This window comes from Capricornis sumatraensis, chromosome 23, assembly GCF_032405125.1.
Source record: "Capricornis sumatraensis isolate serow.1 chromosome 23, serow.2, whole genome shotgun sequence".
Taxonomy (NCBI): Eukaryota; Metazoa; Chordata; class Mammalia; order Artiodactyla; family Bovidae; genus Capricornis; species Capricornis sumatraensis.
In genome coordinates, this window is record NC_091091.1 from 15,080,212 (window position 1) to 15,097,048 (window position 16,837).

At 37.9% G+C, this 16,837-nt stretch overlaps 1 protein-coding gene across 3 annotated transcripts in view; it reads left to right on the forward strand.

Moving 5' to 3' along the window:
* EXOC6 (exocyst complex component 6) overlaps positions 1 to 16,837 on the forward strand; it is a 190,046-nt gene that overhangs the window by 43,871 nt on the left and 129,338 nt on the right. For all 3 annotated transcript variants that reach the window (XM_068961740.1, XM_068961739.1, XM_068961741.1), the window contains exons 2-5: positions 7,760 to 7,931; positions 9,199 to 9,246; positions 9,335 to 9,425; positions 12,094 to 12,139. In XM_068961740.1, coding sequence (XP_068817841.1) covers positions 7,760 to 7,931; positions 9,199 to 9,246; positions 9,335 to 9,425; positions 12,094 to 12,139 — 357 coding nt within the window. The remainder of the gene's footprint in view (positions 1 to 7,759; positions 7,932 to 9,198; positions 9,247 to 9,334; positions 9,426 to 12,093; positions 12,140 to 16,837) is intronic.

The following is a 16,837-nucleotide window of genomic DNA, read 5'->3' on the forward strand; positions in this document are numbered from 1 at the left end:
TCTATATATGGAGCACTAAGTTGCAACCGTAGTGGATGAGGGTAGTGGAAAATTTACTGACTTTCTAATGTTCACTCTTTCTGGTTTTGTTATATCTGTATTTATTTATAGGAACTTGATTAGGTTTGCCAAGAGACGTTATAAAATCCTGGGGACATTTTGAAAGAAGAAAAGCTTATTTTCATTAACATTGTATGCTGCTTGAAAATTTAGAACAGCAGTATATCTTGCACACTAATTAGATGGATACAGCTGCTTAGCCAGTTTAGGATTCAGAGAATGAACAATGCTGAATGGTATTTCCTTCTTGCCCTGCAAGTGAAAATTTCAAAGAATGATAACTATCATTCAAAGACATAAAAAGGAAAAAGAAAAATATATTTTTCAGAGTCCGTTCAGCTGAGGTCAGCCAAGTATCGGGCCCTCAGTTTTCTCTTCATACATTGTTCCTCCTTATTTCCTTGCGTTTGTAATTTAATACTGCCTAACAATTAGCTATGCCTCACTTCTCATCCCCTTTTTCTGTTCATCGGATGATTTTACCTGATGGGAGCAACAGTGCACATCAGGGATTCCCTGCTGAGTCATTCTCAATTGTTGATCTTCAAAGGTGATCTGGTTAGTTCCTGTGCTGCTGACTTCTCTGCATTCTCATGGTGCTTATCACCATTTCTGACTGGAGAGGCTGTCTAAGACAATGGTTAAGAGCACTGGGCTTCGGAGCCAGGTAGACCGAAGGTTAAATCTTGATCCCACTACTCTGTGATTTTGGACTTAAAATCTTAATCTTCCCAAACTACATTTGTAAATTGGGATGCTGACAGTATCTATAGCATCATTAAGCTGTAGTGAACACTAATGAGATAGTACATGTAAATCGCTTAATAGTGAGTACGTGGTCGTGTGTGCTGCTGCTGCTGCTGCTAAGTCGCTTCAGTCGTGTCCGACTCTGTGCGACCCCATAGACGGCAGCCCACCAGGCTCCCCTGTCCCTGGGATTCTCTAGGCAAGAACACTGGAGTGGGTTGCCATTTCCTTCTCCAATGCATGAAAGTGAAAAGTGAAAGTGAAGTCGTTCAGTCGTGTCCAACTCTTTGCAACCCCATGGACTGCAGCCCACCAGGCTCCTCGGTCCATGGGATTTTCCAGGCAAGAGTACTGGAGTATTTTTTTTGGCAATCTTTACCGCCTTAAGCCAGAAGCAGTGGAATATGACTCCTCTGGTGGCTCAGACGGTAAAGTGTCTGGCTACAGTGTGGGAGACCCGGGTTCAATCCCTGGGTTGGGAAGATCTCCTGGAGAAGGCAATGGCAACCCACTGCAGTACTCTTGCCTGGAAAATCCCATGGACGGAGGAGCCTGGTAGGCTACAGTCCATGGGATCGCAAAGAGTCGGACACGACTGAGCGACTTCACTTTCACTTAGTCCACTAAGTCTCTGGGGGGAATTGCTGCTGCTTCTCTCCATATCTGTCTCCTACACCTTCTTTCCAGATTATCTGTAATTAAGCATAGCTTCCTTCAGAGAAAAGAGTGGTAATTCTTGCTGTGTGAAAATTCTTAAAGTAAAAATTGCTTTTCTTCGTTTTTCCAGCGTTCTTATACATATCCACCCTTTCTCCCTTCCTGTCTCTATTCACTTAGCTATTTGTTATTGGCTTTATTAGCACATGTTTAGAGTAGTTCCCTGGTGGCTGAGACGGTAAAGCATCTGCCTGCAATGAGGGAGACCTGGGTTCATTCCCTGAGTTGGGAAGATCCCCTGAGGAAGGCAGTGGCACCCCATTCCAGTACTCTTGCCTGGAGAATCCCATGGACGGAGGAGCCTGGTAGGCTACAATGCATAGGGTCCCAAAGAGTCGGATGCGACTGAGCGACTTCACTTCCACTTTTTACTTTCAGAGTAGTTATTTCTTACTTTTCATCACAGTGGGTAGAGAGTTAAATCAACTACATGTATTGATTAATGCCTTTGTGAGTACTTGTGTTTGGTTAGATCTGTGCTGCAACTATTAAATTGAGAAAGACAGAACTATGAAATTTCTAGGGTTCTTTTCAGGACCTGAGAATATCAAAAACCTGAGAACTGTGATGAAGTTTGCATTCTGGCACTTGCTTGATCCCTCAATACTTTCTTTAAATGTAATGGATTTCTGTGATTTAGAACATTTTTTTATCTTGACTTCCCACTTCTGTGTACCCTGCTCAGAATGATCTCATTGATATGGATTGTGGTTGATACATGTGGTTGTATCAGCTTGGGGTGCAGTTTGTACTCAGGAGTAGATAGTTACCAAGGATCAGGAAAGATTAAGACTTATCAGTAGGCAGATTGAGACCTACTCTTCTCATTCACAATACTAATTCTTTAATTTTTTTTTTATTTCCTGTAATGGGACTTACAGTTCTGTTTTAACAGCAGAAGGCATGGAATGTGAATAGTGCACCCACTTCGGGCTTTGGTTTTTTGTTAATGGAGAATAGGTATTACATATGTCCTGATACTATTTTTCTACATTCTAATAACATCAATAGGAAAAAAGTGTTCACCTGCTATAATAATTATACTGCTATTAAATATATTAATATATATGCTGTAATACATGTATTATACCCATTGTTGTTGTTCGGTCGTTCAGTCCTATCAGTCTTGTAGGACTGTTTCTGACCCCGTGGAGTGTGGCACTCAAGGTTTCTCTGTCCTTCACTCCCGGAACTTGCTCAAACTCATGTCCATTGAGTCGTGATGCCATCCAGCCATCTTGTCCTCTGTCAACCCCTTCTCCTCCCAGCATCAGGGTCTTTTCTAATGAGTCTGCTCCTCTCGTCAGGTGGCCAGAGTATTGGAGCTTCGGCTTCAGCATCAGCATACCCATATATATCCATATATATGCATATAAATATCATATATCAGCATATGTGCCCATTTGTGTGTGTGTGTATATAAACAGATGCTATAATAGACGCACAGGTAGTGACCTGAATTACTATAAAATGAGGATAGTTTTGTTTTTAAAACTCCGGAGATTAAATTGGAAAGATACACTAAAGGGTGCATTTAAAGAACTTTCTAAATAACCCTGTTTCTCCCCCTTCTGTGTATATATTATCGTCATTGTTTCACAGAGGTAAGAGTGTCGCCTTCGCCCTCACAGACTTTGCTTTGGCCAGCACTGTGGCAGGGCAGTCCTGGACGGCCTCTTGCTGGCTTTTTGCTACACTGCTACAGCAGTGATAGGGGAAAAAAAAGAGCCAGTTTTTTCTGTATTTTCTGTTTATTAGCTGGTATTTTGAGTCAGATAAATATCAAGCTTTTATTAAAATATGTAAAAAATAAACTTAGAAAAGCTTTTATATATATATATATATATTACTTAGAGAAATGTAACACATGTTCACAATTATGAAAAAAAAATTTGTTTATAGCATACTAAGGTCAGTTGGGGGCTTCTCAGGTGGCTCCAGTGGTAAAGAACTTACCTACCAATGCAGGAGACATAAGAGACTTGGGTTCGGATTTGATTTCTGGGTGGAGAAGATCCCCTGGAGGAGGGCACAGCAGCCCCCTCCAGTATTCTTGCCTGGAGAATCCCATGGACAGAGGAGCCTGGTGAGCTACAGTCCATAGGGTTGCAAAGAGCTGGACAATGCTGAAGCAACTTAGCATTCATGCAGGTCAGCTAAGGCGAGTTTTTCTTTGGGGTAATGTTGTTAGTTTAATTAAGAGTTCTTGTTAGCTATGTGTATTCATTGTAGGAAAAGCATGAGTTGGGAGTGACATTGAGCAAGTCATTTAGTATTTCTGGGCCTCATTTGTGAAAAGGAGGCAATGATATTTTCTGTGGTACGGTGTAAGAAACAAATGAAACATTAGTCGTAAAAATTACAAAAGCCCCTATACAGTTGCCAGGTGTTAACGGTAGTCAACCCCTACAGCATGGATAATTGAGTGTTAGGGATTTGATCTTTGCTATCCATACTTAATTGTTTGGTAGATTGTTCACTTATTTAACAAGGATTTGTTTGACTCTTATGTGCATTCTGTGATAGTAGCCAGTGTATTTTGAGTACTTGCTATGTGTCAGTTATTGTGCTAAGAATTTTTCATATGTTTGCTAATTTAATCCTTATAACTCTCTGATGTAGATACTTTTTTAATCCCTGTTTTATTTCTGAGAGAATTTGGATTCAGAGAGTTTGTGTGGCTTATCTGAGGTTGAACAGCTACTAAGTGATGTTTTTAATTCCATCTATCCATTCGTCCATCTGTCTATCAGTTCTTTATTCAGCATCTGCTACATTAGGACTCTATTCTAAGGCTGGTTGTACAGCAGGGAACAAAACAGACAAAAACTGTCTGCCTTCCTGCAGCTTACATTCCAGTGAGCAAAAATAGAAACTAGAAGTGTGAAGTAGAGAGTATATTAAATAGTGGTAAGAGTGATGTAGTAACAAAGTGAATTCCTTTATTTTAGAAAAAAAATAAAGCAGGAAAGGGAATAGTGTGTGTGTGTTTATAATGTGGATATTGTGGCCAGAAAGGGCTTCATCAAGGAGACCAGAAAACCTGAGGGAGGCAGCCATGTGTGAGAAATGTGATCAGAAGAGGAAACAGCGTGTGCAGAGGATAGGACAGGAGTGTGCTTGGTGCGTTTCAGGAACCACAAGGAGGCCAGTGCTGCTGGCATGGAGTAAGTATTAGGAAATGAGGTCACTGTGATAACATGGGGCAGGATTACATAGGGCTTTATAGGGTGTTGTAAGAAAAAGGGTTTTGAGCAGAAGAAAGATAGGGGGTTTGACTTCATTTTTAGTGGGATTATTTTGTCTACTTTGTTGAGTACAGACTGAAGGGAAATGAGGGTGGAATCAAGGAGACCGGTTAGGAAGCTGTCCAGAATAATCTAGGGAGCACACATTGATGGCTTAGTCCAGGGTGATACCAGTGGGGAGGCAGTGAGATGTGGTTGGATTGTTTTAGTGGGGAGTCGAGAGAATAGTCAAGAGTGATTTCAAGGTTTTTTTGCCTCAACAGCTAGAAGAATGGAGTTTACTAAGATGAGGGAAGGCCATGGGAGGACCAGGGTTTGGGAAAGAAGATAGGAATTCATTTTGGCCATACTTGAGATGCTTATCATACATCCAATTGTAGAGATGCATGAGTATGAAGGTCAAAGGAGAGGTCAGGACCAGAAATACAAATTTGGGAGGTGTCAGTGTTTATATAGTGTTTGGGCTTCCCTGATAGCTCAGTTGGTAAAGAATACGCCTGCAGTGCAGGAAACCCTGATTCGATTCTTGGGTTGGGAAGAGCCCCTGGAGAAGGGGTAGGCTACCCACTCCAGTATTCTTGGGCTTCCCTTGTGGCTCAGCTGGTAAAGAATCCGCCTGCAATCCGGGAGACCTGGGTTCAATTCCTGGGTTGGGAAGATGCTCTGGAGAAGGGAAAGGCTACCCAGTCCAGTATTCTGGCCTAGAGAATTCCATGGAACAGTCCATGGGGTCACAAAGAGTCAGACAGGACTGAGCGACTTTCACTTTCACTTTCTGTATTTATAGAATTTGAAGCTCCAAGCCTAGAAGAAATTTAGACTGGTATAGGTAGAAGAGAGAAGATATCCAAGGTCAGAGCCTAGTTCTAGCTCAGTTCTTCACTTGGCATGGAAATAATTGCGGAAGACCTGCTGGAGGAAATGGGACTTGAACTGAACCTCGACAGTGGGCAACAGATCGGGGGGCACATTTTTGGAAGGTCCCCAAGATTGCTTTCAGGTTCATTAATTTTCTAGGAGGACTCACAGAATTTAGCAAAGCTGTTACACTCATGGTTACTATTTCCTATGACAAAAGGATATAGATTAGCATTAACAACAAGCAAAAGCAGGTCAGGCGGGGTCTAGGAGAGTTCCAGCGGGGAGCTTCCAGTTGTCTTTTCCTCTGGGAGTCATGTGGACAGCACTTATTTCCCCCAGTGATGATGCATGTTAACACATATGGAGTATTATTAACCAGAGAAGCTCTCCCAAGCCATGGTGTCCAGGGTTTTTCCTGGGGGTTGATTGCATAGACAGGGCTGACTGCTTGAGTTGCTGACCCTAGTCTTCAGCCCCTCCAGAACTGATTCCATGTGGCCCCTTGCCCCCATTAACTGTAAATGACATTGTAAGTCATGTTGTTGTTCAATTGCTAAACCATTTCCGACTCTTTGCAACCCCATGGACTATAGCATGCCAGCCTCCTCTGTCCTCCAGTGTCTCCCAGAGTTTGCTCAAATTCATGTCCATTGGTTGGTGATACTATCTAATCTTCTCATCTTCTGCCACCACCTTCTCCTTTTGCCTTCAATCTTTCCCAGCACTTAGACCATTTTGCATTGTCCAAGTAAACAGAGGCATCTATCAGGCAGGACATTCTGAAGGCTAAACTGCCCAGGAGTTGGGAGCAAGACCCAAATGTTTCTTTGGGCAAGGTTAATCCTTTTCTGCATAGTGAATGGGGCAGTTCCTTGGTGTCGAGACCGCAGGACCTGAGATACAGTAGGAGTGTAAATGCAGTGTTTAGAGAACATTGTGGTGACTGCAGTGTGGCCTTGTACTTAAGAGTATGGACTCTGGAGACTTCCCTGGTGGTCCAGTGGTTAAAACACCATACTTCCATGGCAGGGGACACCAGTTCGATCCCTGGTTGGAGAGCTAAGATCCCACAAGTCATGTGAAAGTCGCTTAGTCGTGTCTGACTTTTTGCGACCCCATGGATAGTCCATGAAATTCTTCAGGTTAGAGTACTGAAGTGGGTAGTCTTTCCCTTCTCCAGGGTTATCTTTCCAACCCAGGGATTGAACCCAGGTTTCCTGCATTGCAGGCGGATATTTTGCCAGCTGAGCCACAAGGAAAGCCCAGCGATACTGGAGTGGGTAGCCTATCCCTTCTCCAGGGGCTCTTCCCAACCCAGGAATCAAACAGAGGTCTCCTGCATTGCAGGCAGATTCTTTACCAAATGAGCTATCAGGGAAACCAACAAGTCATGAGGCATGGCCAAAAAATAGAAAAAAAAAAAAAAAAAAAGACTATGAACTCTGGAGCCACATTACCAGGATTCAGATCCCATGTTCATGTTCATTCCACAACTAGCAACTAGCTCTCACTTGCTAGTTGTGGAATTTATGACAGTTTGCATAATCTGTAACTTATCTGTAAGGTAGGGTAATAACATTTTCTATGTTATAGCCTTGTAGTGAGGATTAAACGGTTGATATATAAAGCACTCAGAATATGTCCTGACACATAGTAAATGCTGTAGAAATCAGAAAGTTTGTTTATTCATTCCTTAATCATTCAGTTAGTGATTCTTTTTTGAGCACTAGTGTGTTGAAGGCTCATCTCTTGTCTCAGACCTTTAATTCCAGATACTTTGATATATCTAGAGGACTTGTGGCTCTTTAAATACTAACATGTTCAAAAGGAATTAAGTATTTTTCACCCAAACTGTTTCTACTGATGTTATTACTAACAACCTAGTTTGTTTGTTCAGAGATTTTATTTTATTTTATTTTATTATTTTTTTTTGTTTTTTATTTTTTATTTTATTTTTTTTATACTAGAATGTTTTATTTTTTTTATTTTTATTTTTTTTAAATTTTAAAATCTTTAATTCTGACATGTGTTGCCAAATATCAGCTCTTGTAGAGATTGAGCTTAATAAAGAAGAAATTTTGGTGAACTGGGAAGTTAATGATAGCTTTCTTTTTGTGTCTGTACAGGTCTGTGTATGATGACCAACCAAATGCACATAAGAAGTTTATGGAAAAGTTAGATGCTTGTATCCGTAATCATGACAAGGAAATTGAAAAGATGTGTAATTTTCATCATCAGGGTTTTGTAGATGCTATAACAGAACTCCTTAAAGTAAGGACTGATGCAGAGAAACTTAAGGTAAGAAATATGTTAAAATTCTATTTACCGTTGCTTTCAAATCACTTACATATTTATAGTGCATATTTACAAATTGTTATTACATGTACTGTTTTTGAGAAGTGGATTAGTGGATTAGTACATATTTGGGAATGCTTTATTAATTCATTTGTCATGTTGATGACAGGAGTTATCTCTCTGTCTCTTTTTTTTGGTAATGCATTGACTTAACAGGATTTCTTTCCTTACAAGAAATGAACTAAAAAAATTCGCACAGTGAAAGACCTCATTTGGAGTTTGAGAGTTCTCAAGTGACAATGAGTACAATTTTTTGATAAAAAACTATTTTCTGAAAACTTGTAAAAACTTATGATAAGTGATTGTGTTTTCAAAATTATTTAATAATAGTGAAACTTTTTTTTCTTTGCTTAATAGCAGTGTGTAATCTTCTTAAAGCAAGTTGGTCTACGTTTTCTGCCACACGGCTAAAACATTATTTATGAAATAAGACCTGGATTTGTTCTGTCAGAATATAAAGTATGTAGTTATAAGAGTTGTCCTATTTATCATTCTTTACATTTGGAGAGCTTAGCAGACAGAACGACCCTGGTTCACCAAAGGTTATGATTAGAAAACTATTATATAAAGGATATTCAGATAACAAGAGACCAAATACGGCATCAATGAGGTCACTGAGCATCATTGTTCAGAAATTAATGAGATTTTTAATAAACCAGAATGTGCTTCCTTACTATGATGACCTAATGAGTCACTTAATATGTGGGAAAATTTGAGGTTGAGCTTTGCCTGCACCTGCAGCATTAAAATGTTGCTGTGGATTGAGATTTCCGTGTTTGATGTTAATCAACCACCCAGTGTTTGCATTCAGCAAAGTATGAATGTTTAATTACCATAAAATGCAATCACCATTTCCTACAGACAATGAATGGCACATAGACCTCATTGAAGTTATCAAAAAGGGACCACTGGTCAATTGGGTCAGTGATTTGAATTGTTTGACAGACTTAGAGAAGCAAGTAAAGTTCAAAAATCTAGATTAAATTTGAGAAGTTTGCCACAGAATCTGTTAAAAAGAACTGTCATAAGTAATTGAAGTTAACAAAAGCCCTTTTCAATCAAAAGTTCAAGTTCAAGCTGTAGAGTTAATTTGAATTTGCATTTCTTTGTTCTAAGTTTCTCATGAAGCATGATCTGATTACAAGGGTGAGCAGTTACATCAGGGCAGTTTTATGCATATTTGTCTAACTAAGGTGAAATTATTTTTAAGGTGCAAGTTACTGATACCAACCGAAGATTTCAAGATGCTGGAAAGGAGGTGAGAAAATGATTTATTCTTTTGTATATTCAATATGTGGATGCAGTTTAGCTGTTCATTTTAAATACGGACATTTCTTTTCTTTAAGGTGATAGTCCAAACAGAAGATATTATTCGATGTAGAATTCAGCAGAGGAATATTACAACTGTAGTAGAAAAATTACAGTTATGCCTTCCAGGTGAGTTAAACATCTGTAATGTAATATTCAGCTTGGTGAAACTGTAATTTAATGGTGTTTAATCATTATTCATTATAGGAATTGTAGATTACATGGTGATTGTTCCCCCAATGCCCATGGTTTTCTTTCCTATCTGCTTTATTCCCTGCATTTTCATCTTTTTCTGTATTATAAGGCCCCTATTTGATGATCTATCACATCAGTCTCCCAGAACAGCCTCTACCTTTCTGTTCCCTTTCAGCCTAGTTTGCCCTTTGTCCCTCCCCAACCCCTCCTTTCCCCCCACCAGAATACTTTCCCATGGAGAGTGTCTTTTGATTCCATTTTCTTTCGTTTTCCTAATTTGCCTACTTTTTTAAACCTCTAGTTTTCCATTGTTTTCTTTTTGTCACTTAAGCAGTTGGTCTTTGCTCGCAATTTCATTTTACTATTAAGATAACATACAGAAGTGCCAGATATTCTCCCTTTTTCAGTCTTGCCTTTCCTCCTATGTTTTAGGAAGACTGGCTTATTAGGTTTCTGAGTTTTCTGGTCTCTGTTAGGACTCATATATTACTGGGACATTGCAAATAAATTCTGAATAAACTAGCCAGTATTTTCTTTACCTGCATACACCCTGTTCAAAAAAAGGAAACAGGTATATGACTTCTTTTTCTTAATATAGTAAGCTAAATCCATCTCAGTGTCCTATTTTTTAACTATTTTTTGTAAGGAAGGAACCTGAACCTTCATATCCAGGGAGATAGAATAAGGTGCTTTGTATAATATTCACATAATGTAAATTTAGCTTACACTACAAGTTACATAATCTGTTAGCATATTGTATTAGCTAAAGAAAAATTATTTGCTGACTTGTAAGAATAAAGTTTCTTTTTTTTATTGTCACTGAAGTTCTGCTCATCTTAATTTCTGATGGACGAGGGATATGTGCACATTAACTTTAGTAAATAAAATATCTACTTATTGTGTTAGATTTTAGGGTTGGAAACTTAGTTCCTTATAATAATGCTTAATAATACCTCTTTGCCACCATCACATACACTGAAATAGTCATGAACACAGCCTCTTAAGTTTGAATGCTTTGTCCTTGAACTGTAAGAAGTAAGCCTAAAAAAATTGGGTTCTCATGGAATGAGGAAGAGTAAATTCAGCTTATTCAACCTTAATGAGCTGTTTGAAATAGAGAAATAAAGGGAAGTAGAAGTTAAGAGTTTTTTACTGCTACTGTCTTTGCTCTCAAGGCTGAACAGGAAATCTGAGTTCATGTAAACATTGTGTTCTTGATAGCCACATCCAGAACCACCTCTTTCCCTCCATCCATCCTTCTATCTAATTATTCACTCATACATACTTTTCTGTGTCAGGCATTATGGTAGATATTAGAAATATAAAATTGAAAATGATGTAGTCCCAGCTCTGAAGGATCCTACCATCTAATGTGAATAAAGACAAATAAGCCGTTACTGTATAATTGCCTAACTTCCTCCTTAGATTAAGAGGGGTATGAGAGGATATAAGAAGTCACAGGGTAAACAATGAATGTTCCTGGTGTTGTAGTTAGTTATTTTTGGGAAAGTATTATTTTTATGTGAAAACAGTATGGAAATAATATAAGGTAGATGTGAAATTTACATGAATTGTGGAGATGAAATAGGAGACTTCTAAGCAAGTTTATAGTTGTAGCAGCAGTTTTAGGCTCTTTCCTAGGTTATGTGTTCACTCTAATGCTTCGGATGGAAAACGTGAGATATATTGCATTGCAATAAAGGGACTTTGATAGAGATATACATGGGGTCTGCAGAATTAGGGCTGGTTCATTATAGCCACCACTGCAGTTTTTATGGTTTTTCAGACAATTAAACAATATCTTTTGTGAACTTGAAACCCCCTAGGGCGTAGCCATAAGAGTGTAAAAAATCTGGAAAAAAATGTGTCTATCTCTCTTGTCTACGAAAATGTGAGCTAGCTTAATGATCTGAGAGCAATTCACCTGCTTTATACCTCGAAATTCTACTAAGGATGAGTGGTACTCTACATAGTTGCATTGAAACCTTTTTGGTGGCAGTGTGTCTTCTTGGTGAAGCTTATAACAATTTTATTGAATAATTACATTTCTGAGCCTTTGATGGAAATGATAAACAAAGATACTTTGTTATGTTTCTTTATACCTTTATTATAATTTACTCTGTGCTGTAAACTTTTGAGATTTTTCTTTCTCTGAATTTGGTGTAAAATTTTGTTTCATGAGCTATAGCAGTTACCTTATTTATTTAGTATATTGAATCAAAATCAGTTAATCTTACTGTTGCTCAACTTTCTCCCTCAAGTAACTAAGACCACACTTCTCCTTCTACCGCAGCAAGAAATATTAGTAAGTTTTTGATTAGGATAATTGTTACTAGGTTGATGTCTCAGTTTTAGGTGTCAGCCTATGCAAGTGTTGTCAGTTTGATATAATGTATTAATTTACGTAATAGAGTGTTCAATATATGCAGAAATTAAAATGCTTTCATTTACTTGAAGTATAAAATTTTATTTGAAAATATAAGCCTAAATCAAAGAACAGAGAAAATTATTGAGTTTACAGTATGCTCTTCCCTGCTTTATTTTCATCTTTCAAATTTTTTTAATTTGGAAAGCTAAAATAAGTTTTCTTTTTTTAATTCAGTGCTGGAAATGTACAGTAAGCTAAAAGAACAGATGAGTACAAAAAGGTGAGTTTCTTTCCTGTTTTTAATAAGAGGTTTTTTCCTATTACTGAAAGCATAAATAAAATTACTGTAAATAATAGTGAATCATCTGAAGTTTTGCTTTCTATATTTAACTGTTTTTTGTTAATGTGATTTACCAATCAGGGTGTTTCAATACAGCAATCCTTAGCCATTTATTTTTGGATCCTTGCCCTTACATATCAAAGATTGATAATATTGATGAAAGACAAATAGATAGCTGAACAAGAATGAAAACATACTGATTAACTTAACATGTTAATGTTGCATAAGTCAAAGGCTGAGTATGTATTTTGTGAAAGCAAAGTTTGGGTAGTTACATGTTGACAATCTGGACTGTGTAGTTCATGTTCTATTTTATAATACACATGAATACATGACAGATGAAAGATAATTTAAAGTAGTTTATGGATCGCCATAGGAGCATTAGATATAATTATGTTTAAAATGTTTTAAAGATGAACAGTTTTAAATTGTGTAAATTGCTTGAAACAGAGAAATAATCACTTCTTCTTGTTTATTAATAGCTACTTAATTTCACAGCACATTATATGCAAATATATACTCAAGAGATTTGTATATGTACTGCTTTGCGTAATGCTTTGCATTGAATTTTATTGGACTTTATCAGTTGGTACTAATGAGTAGAATGTTTTATTCCTTCCTAATACATGACCCACAAACTATTCTGAAAGGGTCTTTTATTTTATGTATATATTATTAATATATTGTATATTATCTATCAAAGTTGTACATCCTCCTATTTTAAATATTAGTTAATAGTTCTGTGTGTTTGTTGCAAAAAAAGAAAGACCAGACATCACCTTCCCTTCTTGCCATTCACTAGTCCTTCTTCCTAGGGTCAAAAACTTTTCCCTTTTTTAAGAAATTATTTTGGTGTTTACATTTATGTCTTTAAATAACTAAATTTACTGTTGCTTCACTATTTTCAAGGTTGGGGCATTATGTATTTCTTCAGATATTTCATAATCTAATACTTATATGTAAATTTCCCCAGTTGTCCCCCAAATGTCTTTTATATATTTTTTGTGCCTATAATCTAGAACAGCCTTCCCACTTTGCTTTGTTTTTCATGAAAGAGTTCAGATCAGTTTTAGACCAGGGCATTTTGGATTTGTTTATTTTCTCATGTTTAGATTCAGATTAAATGTTTTCGGTAAGAGTACAACATAAATGATATTGTGTATGACAACAGAAGTCATGTGCTATCAGATTATCTGTAGATTATCCTAAATTTGATCATTGGCTTAAGGGGATGGCTTAAGAAAAGGTATGTTTTTCTCTTCGCAGCTAATAAGTAGATGTCGTGATTCCCTGGTGAGTGCTCATATTTAGTGCATGGTGTGTGAGTACTCAGGCATGTCCAACTCTGTGCGACCCTATAGACTGTAGCCCGCCAGGCTCCTTTGTCCATGGGATTTTCTAGGCAAGAATACTTGAGTGGGTTGCCATTTCCTCCTCCGTGGGATCTTCTTGACCCAGGGATTGAACCTGCAACTCCTGAGTCTTCTGCATCGCAGGCAGATTCTTTACAGCTGAGCCTCGTGCAGTGGACATAAAAAACGGATTGGAACCCTGGGTATATGGGTAGGACTGGTTTATTGTGAGTTTCACTGTTAGGTTATCCAAGTGGGCCCTTTTAGTTGGGGAGTTTGTGATGCTAGAATCTGGAGTTATTTCTTCTGGGACTGGTTAGATTTTCTAGAGGAGACTTCTCCTGTCTCCTCTCTGGAGGGTAAAGATCTAACTTCTGGTATTCTGAGTTGTGAGTTGGAGAAGAGGGCATCTACTATATATGGGCTCAACTAATCCTTTTCCCAGGTGGCTCAGTGGTGGAGAATCTGTCTGCAATGCAAGAGACCCAGGTTCAATCCCTGGGTCAAGATGATCCGCTGGAGAAGGAAATGGTGACCTGCTCTCGTATTCTTGCCTGGGAAATCCAGTGGACAGAGGAACCTGGTGGGCTACAGTATATGAGGCTGCAAAAGAGTCGGACAAGACTTAAGAGACTAAGCAGCAACAAATTATTGCCCTCAACCTTGAGTAGTGTCCCCCATTTTAGAAATTATTTGGTTTGGTCTGTTTAGCATTTTGCCAAGATGGAAAAAGGCAGTTGTTTAGATGCTTGTCAGGAAGAAAATCTAGGGTCTGCTTCTTGAACACATTTTAACCAGTATTCCTTACTTTAGGCCTCTTTGGGGGGTTTTGTAAGGGCTATTCCTTACAATAGCCCTCCTATTGGACACTTCTGCATCCATAAATAGTGAAATTCCTGTCACTTCCTATACTTTTTGGAGTTTTTGTAGAATAAATTAGGTTATTCTTGGTTTTCCCCTATTGAGTTAGAATTCATTTTCTCAGGTCTGCTGAGTTTTTTTTAACCACTTGTCTATCAACTTTCCAGATTCTAAAATTTCACTGTACTCTCTTCATTTTCTCATCTGTGTGGGTTTATGCTTTTTAAAAAATCCCTTCATTATCTTTTTATTGGTGTTTCAAAAAGGAGTAAAGCGGAAAACATGTATTCAGTCTGCCATCTCACTAGATATTTAGTCCCTACTTCTCTTATTTTGGGCTTATGGTGCCCTGCCATATGTTTTTGTAAGTACGGGTGTCCACATGGGTTAATGAAACACTGGGTAGAGGCAGATGTTATTCCTACTGATCAACTGGAGGTTGCAAATTAAGTGACCTACAGAATCAAGCTAGCACACAGTTGTATTTGGTTTGACAAAAATTGTTTTTTATTAGTTACTGTCACTTCACATTTGTTTAAAAAATATCTGGATTTATATTTGGATGACTCCCAAATTGAATCTCAAATCTTAAGCTTTAGTGTAATATCTTTGATTCTTTTTTTTAAGCTTTTTATTTTATATTGGGGTATTAGTTCAGTTCACTTGAGTCGCTCAGTCATGTCCAACTCTTTGCGACACCATGGACTGCAGCATGCCAGGCTTCCCTGTCCATCATCAACTCCCAGAGCTTGTTCAAACTCATGTCCTTCAAATTGGTGATGCCATCCAGCCATCTCATCCTCTGTCGTCCCCTTCTCCTCCTACCTTCAGTCTTTCACAGCATCAGGGTCTTTTCTAATGAGTCATTCTTCGCATCAGATGGCCAAAGTGTTGGAACTTCAGCTTCAGTATCAGCCCTTCCAATGAATATTCAGGATTGATTTTCTTTAGGATTGAATGGTTTGGTCTTCTTGCAATCCATGGTACTCTCAAGAGTCTTCTCCAGCACCACAGTTCAAAAGCATCAGTTCTTTGGCACTCAGCTTTCTTTATGGTCCAACTTTCACATCCATAAATGACTACTGGAAAAACCATAGCTTTGACTAGATGGACCTTTGTTGGTAATGTCTCTGCTTTTTTTTTTTTTTTGTCTCTGCTTTTTAATATGCTGTCTAGATTGGTCATAGCTTTTCTTCCAAGGAGCAAGCGTCTTTTAATTTCATGGCTGCAGTCACCATCTGCAATGATTTTGGAGCCCAAGAAAATAAAGTCTGTCACTGTTTCCATTGTTTCCCTATCTATTTGCCATATTGGAATACAGCCGATTAACAGTGTTGTGGTAGTTTCAGCAAAGGATCTTAGCCATATGTACACATGTATCCATTCTCCCCCAAACTCCCCTGCCATCCATCCTGCCTTATAATGTTGTGCAGAGTTCCCTGTATATAGTAGGACCTTGTTGGTTATCCATTTTAAATATAGCAGTGTATACATGTCAATCCCAAACTCCCTAACTATCCCTTACCCCCACCCTTCTCCCCTGGCAACTGTAAGTTTGTTATCTAAGTCTGTGGATAATCTGTTCTGTTTTGTAAATAAGTTCATTTGTATCATTTCTTTTTAGATTCCACATATAAGGGATGTCCTACAATATTTCTCTTCTCTGTCTGACATACTTCACTCAGTGTGACACATTCTAGGTTCCTCCGTGTTGCTGCAAATGGCATTATTTCCTTCTTTTTAATAGCTGAGTAATATTCCATTTTATATATGTGCCACGCTTTCTTTATCCATTCCTCTGTTGATGAGTATTTAGGTTGCTTTCACATCTTGGCTATTGTGAATAGTGCCACTGTGAACACTGGGGTGCATGTATCTTTTCAAGTTATGGTTTTCTCTGGATATATCCCTAGGAGTGGGATTGCAGGATCATATGGTAGCTCTATTTTTTAGTTTTTAAAGGAACCTCTGTATTGTTCTCCATAGTGTCTGTACCAGTTTACAAACCCACCAACAATGTAGGAAGGTTCCCTTTTATCCACACCCTCTACAGCATTTATTGTTTGTAGAATTGTTGATGATGGTCATTCTGACAGTGTGAGGTGATACCTCTAATTTCCTTAAATGTATTTTACTTTAAGTCTGTACTGTGTACTTTTTTAATGGTAGGAGATGTGGATGAGAGAGATATCATGAAATAATATATCAAATAATTTAAAAATTTGGAACTATTACCGTATATACTTAATGTATGTACATTATATGACTTAATATGATATGTATATTATGACTATGATAATGCTTGTGATATTGTAGATTTAGACGAAATGAAGTAAAGAATTGTTTGTTAGTCCTGCAACCTTTTCATATGGTTTATAGTTTGTCATTAGTATATAGAAGTAAATGTTAATTTTATTTACCTTAG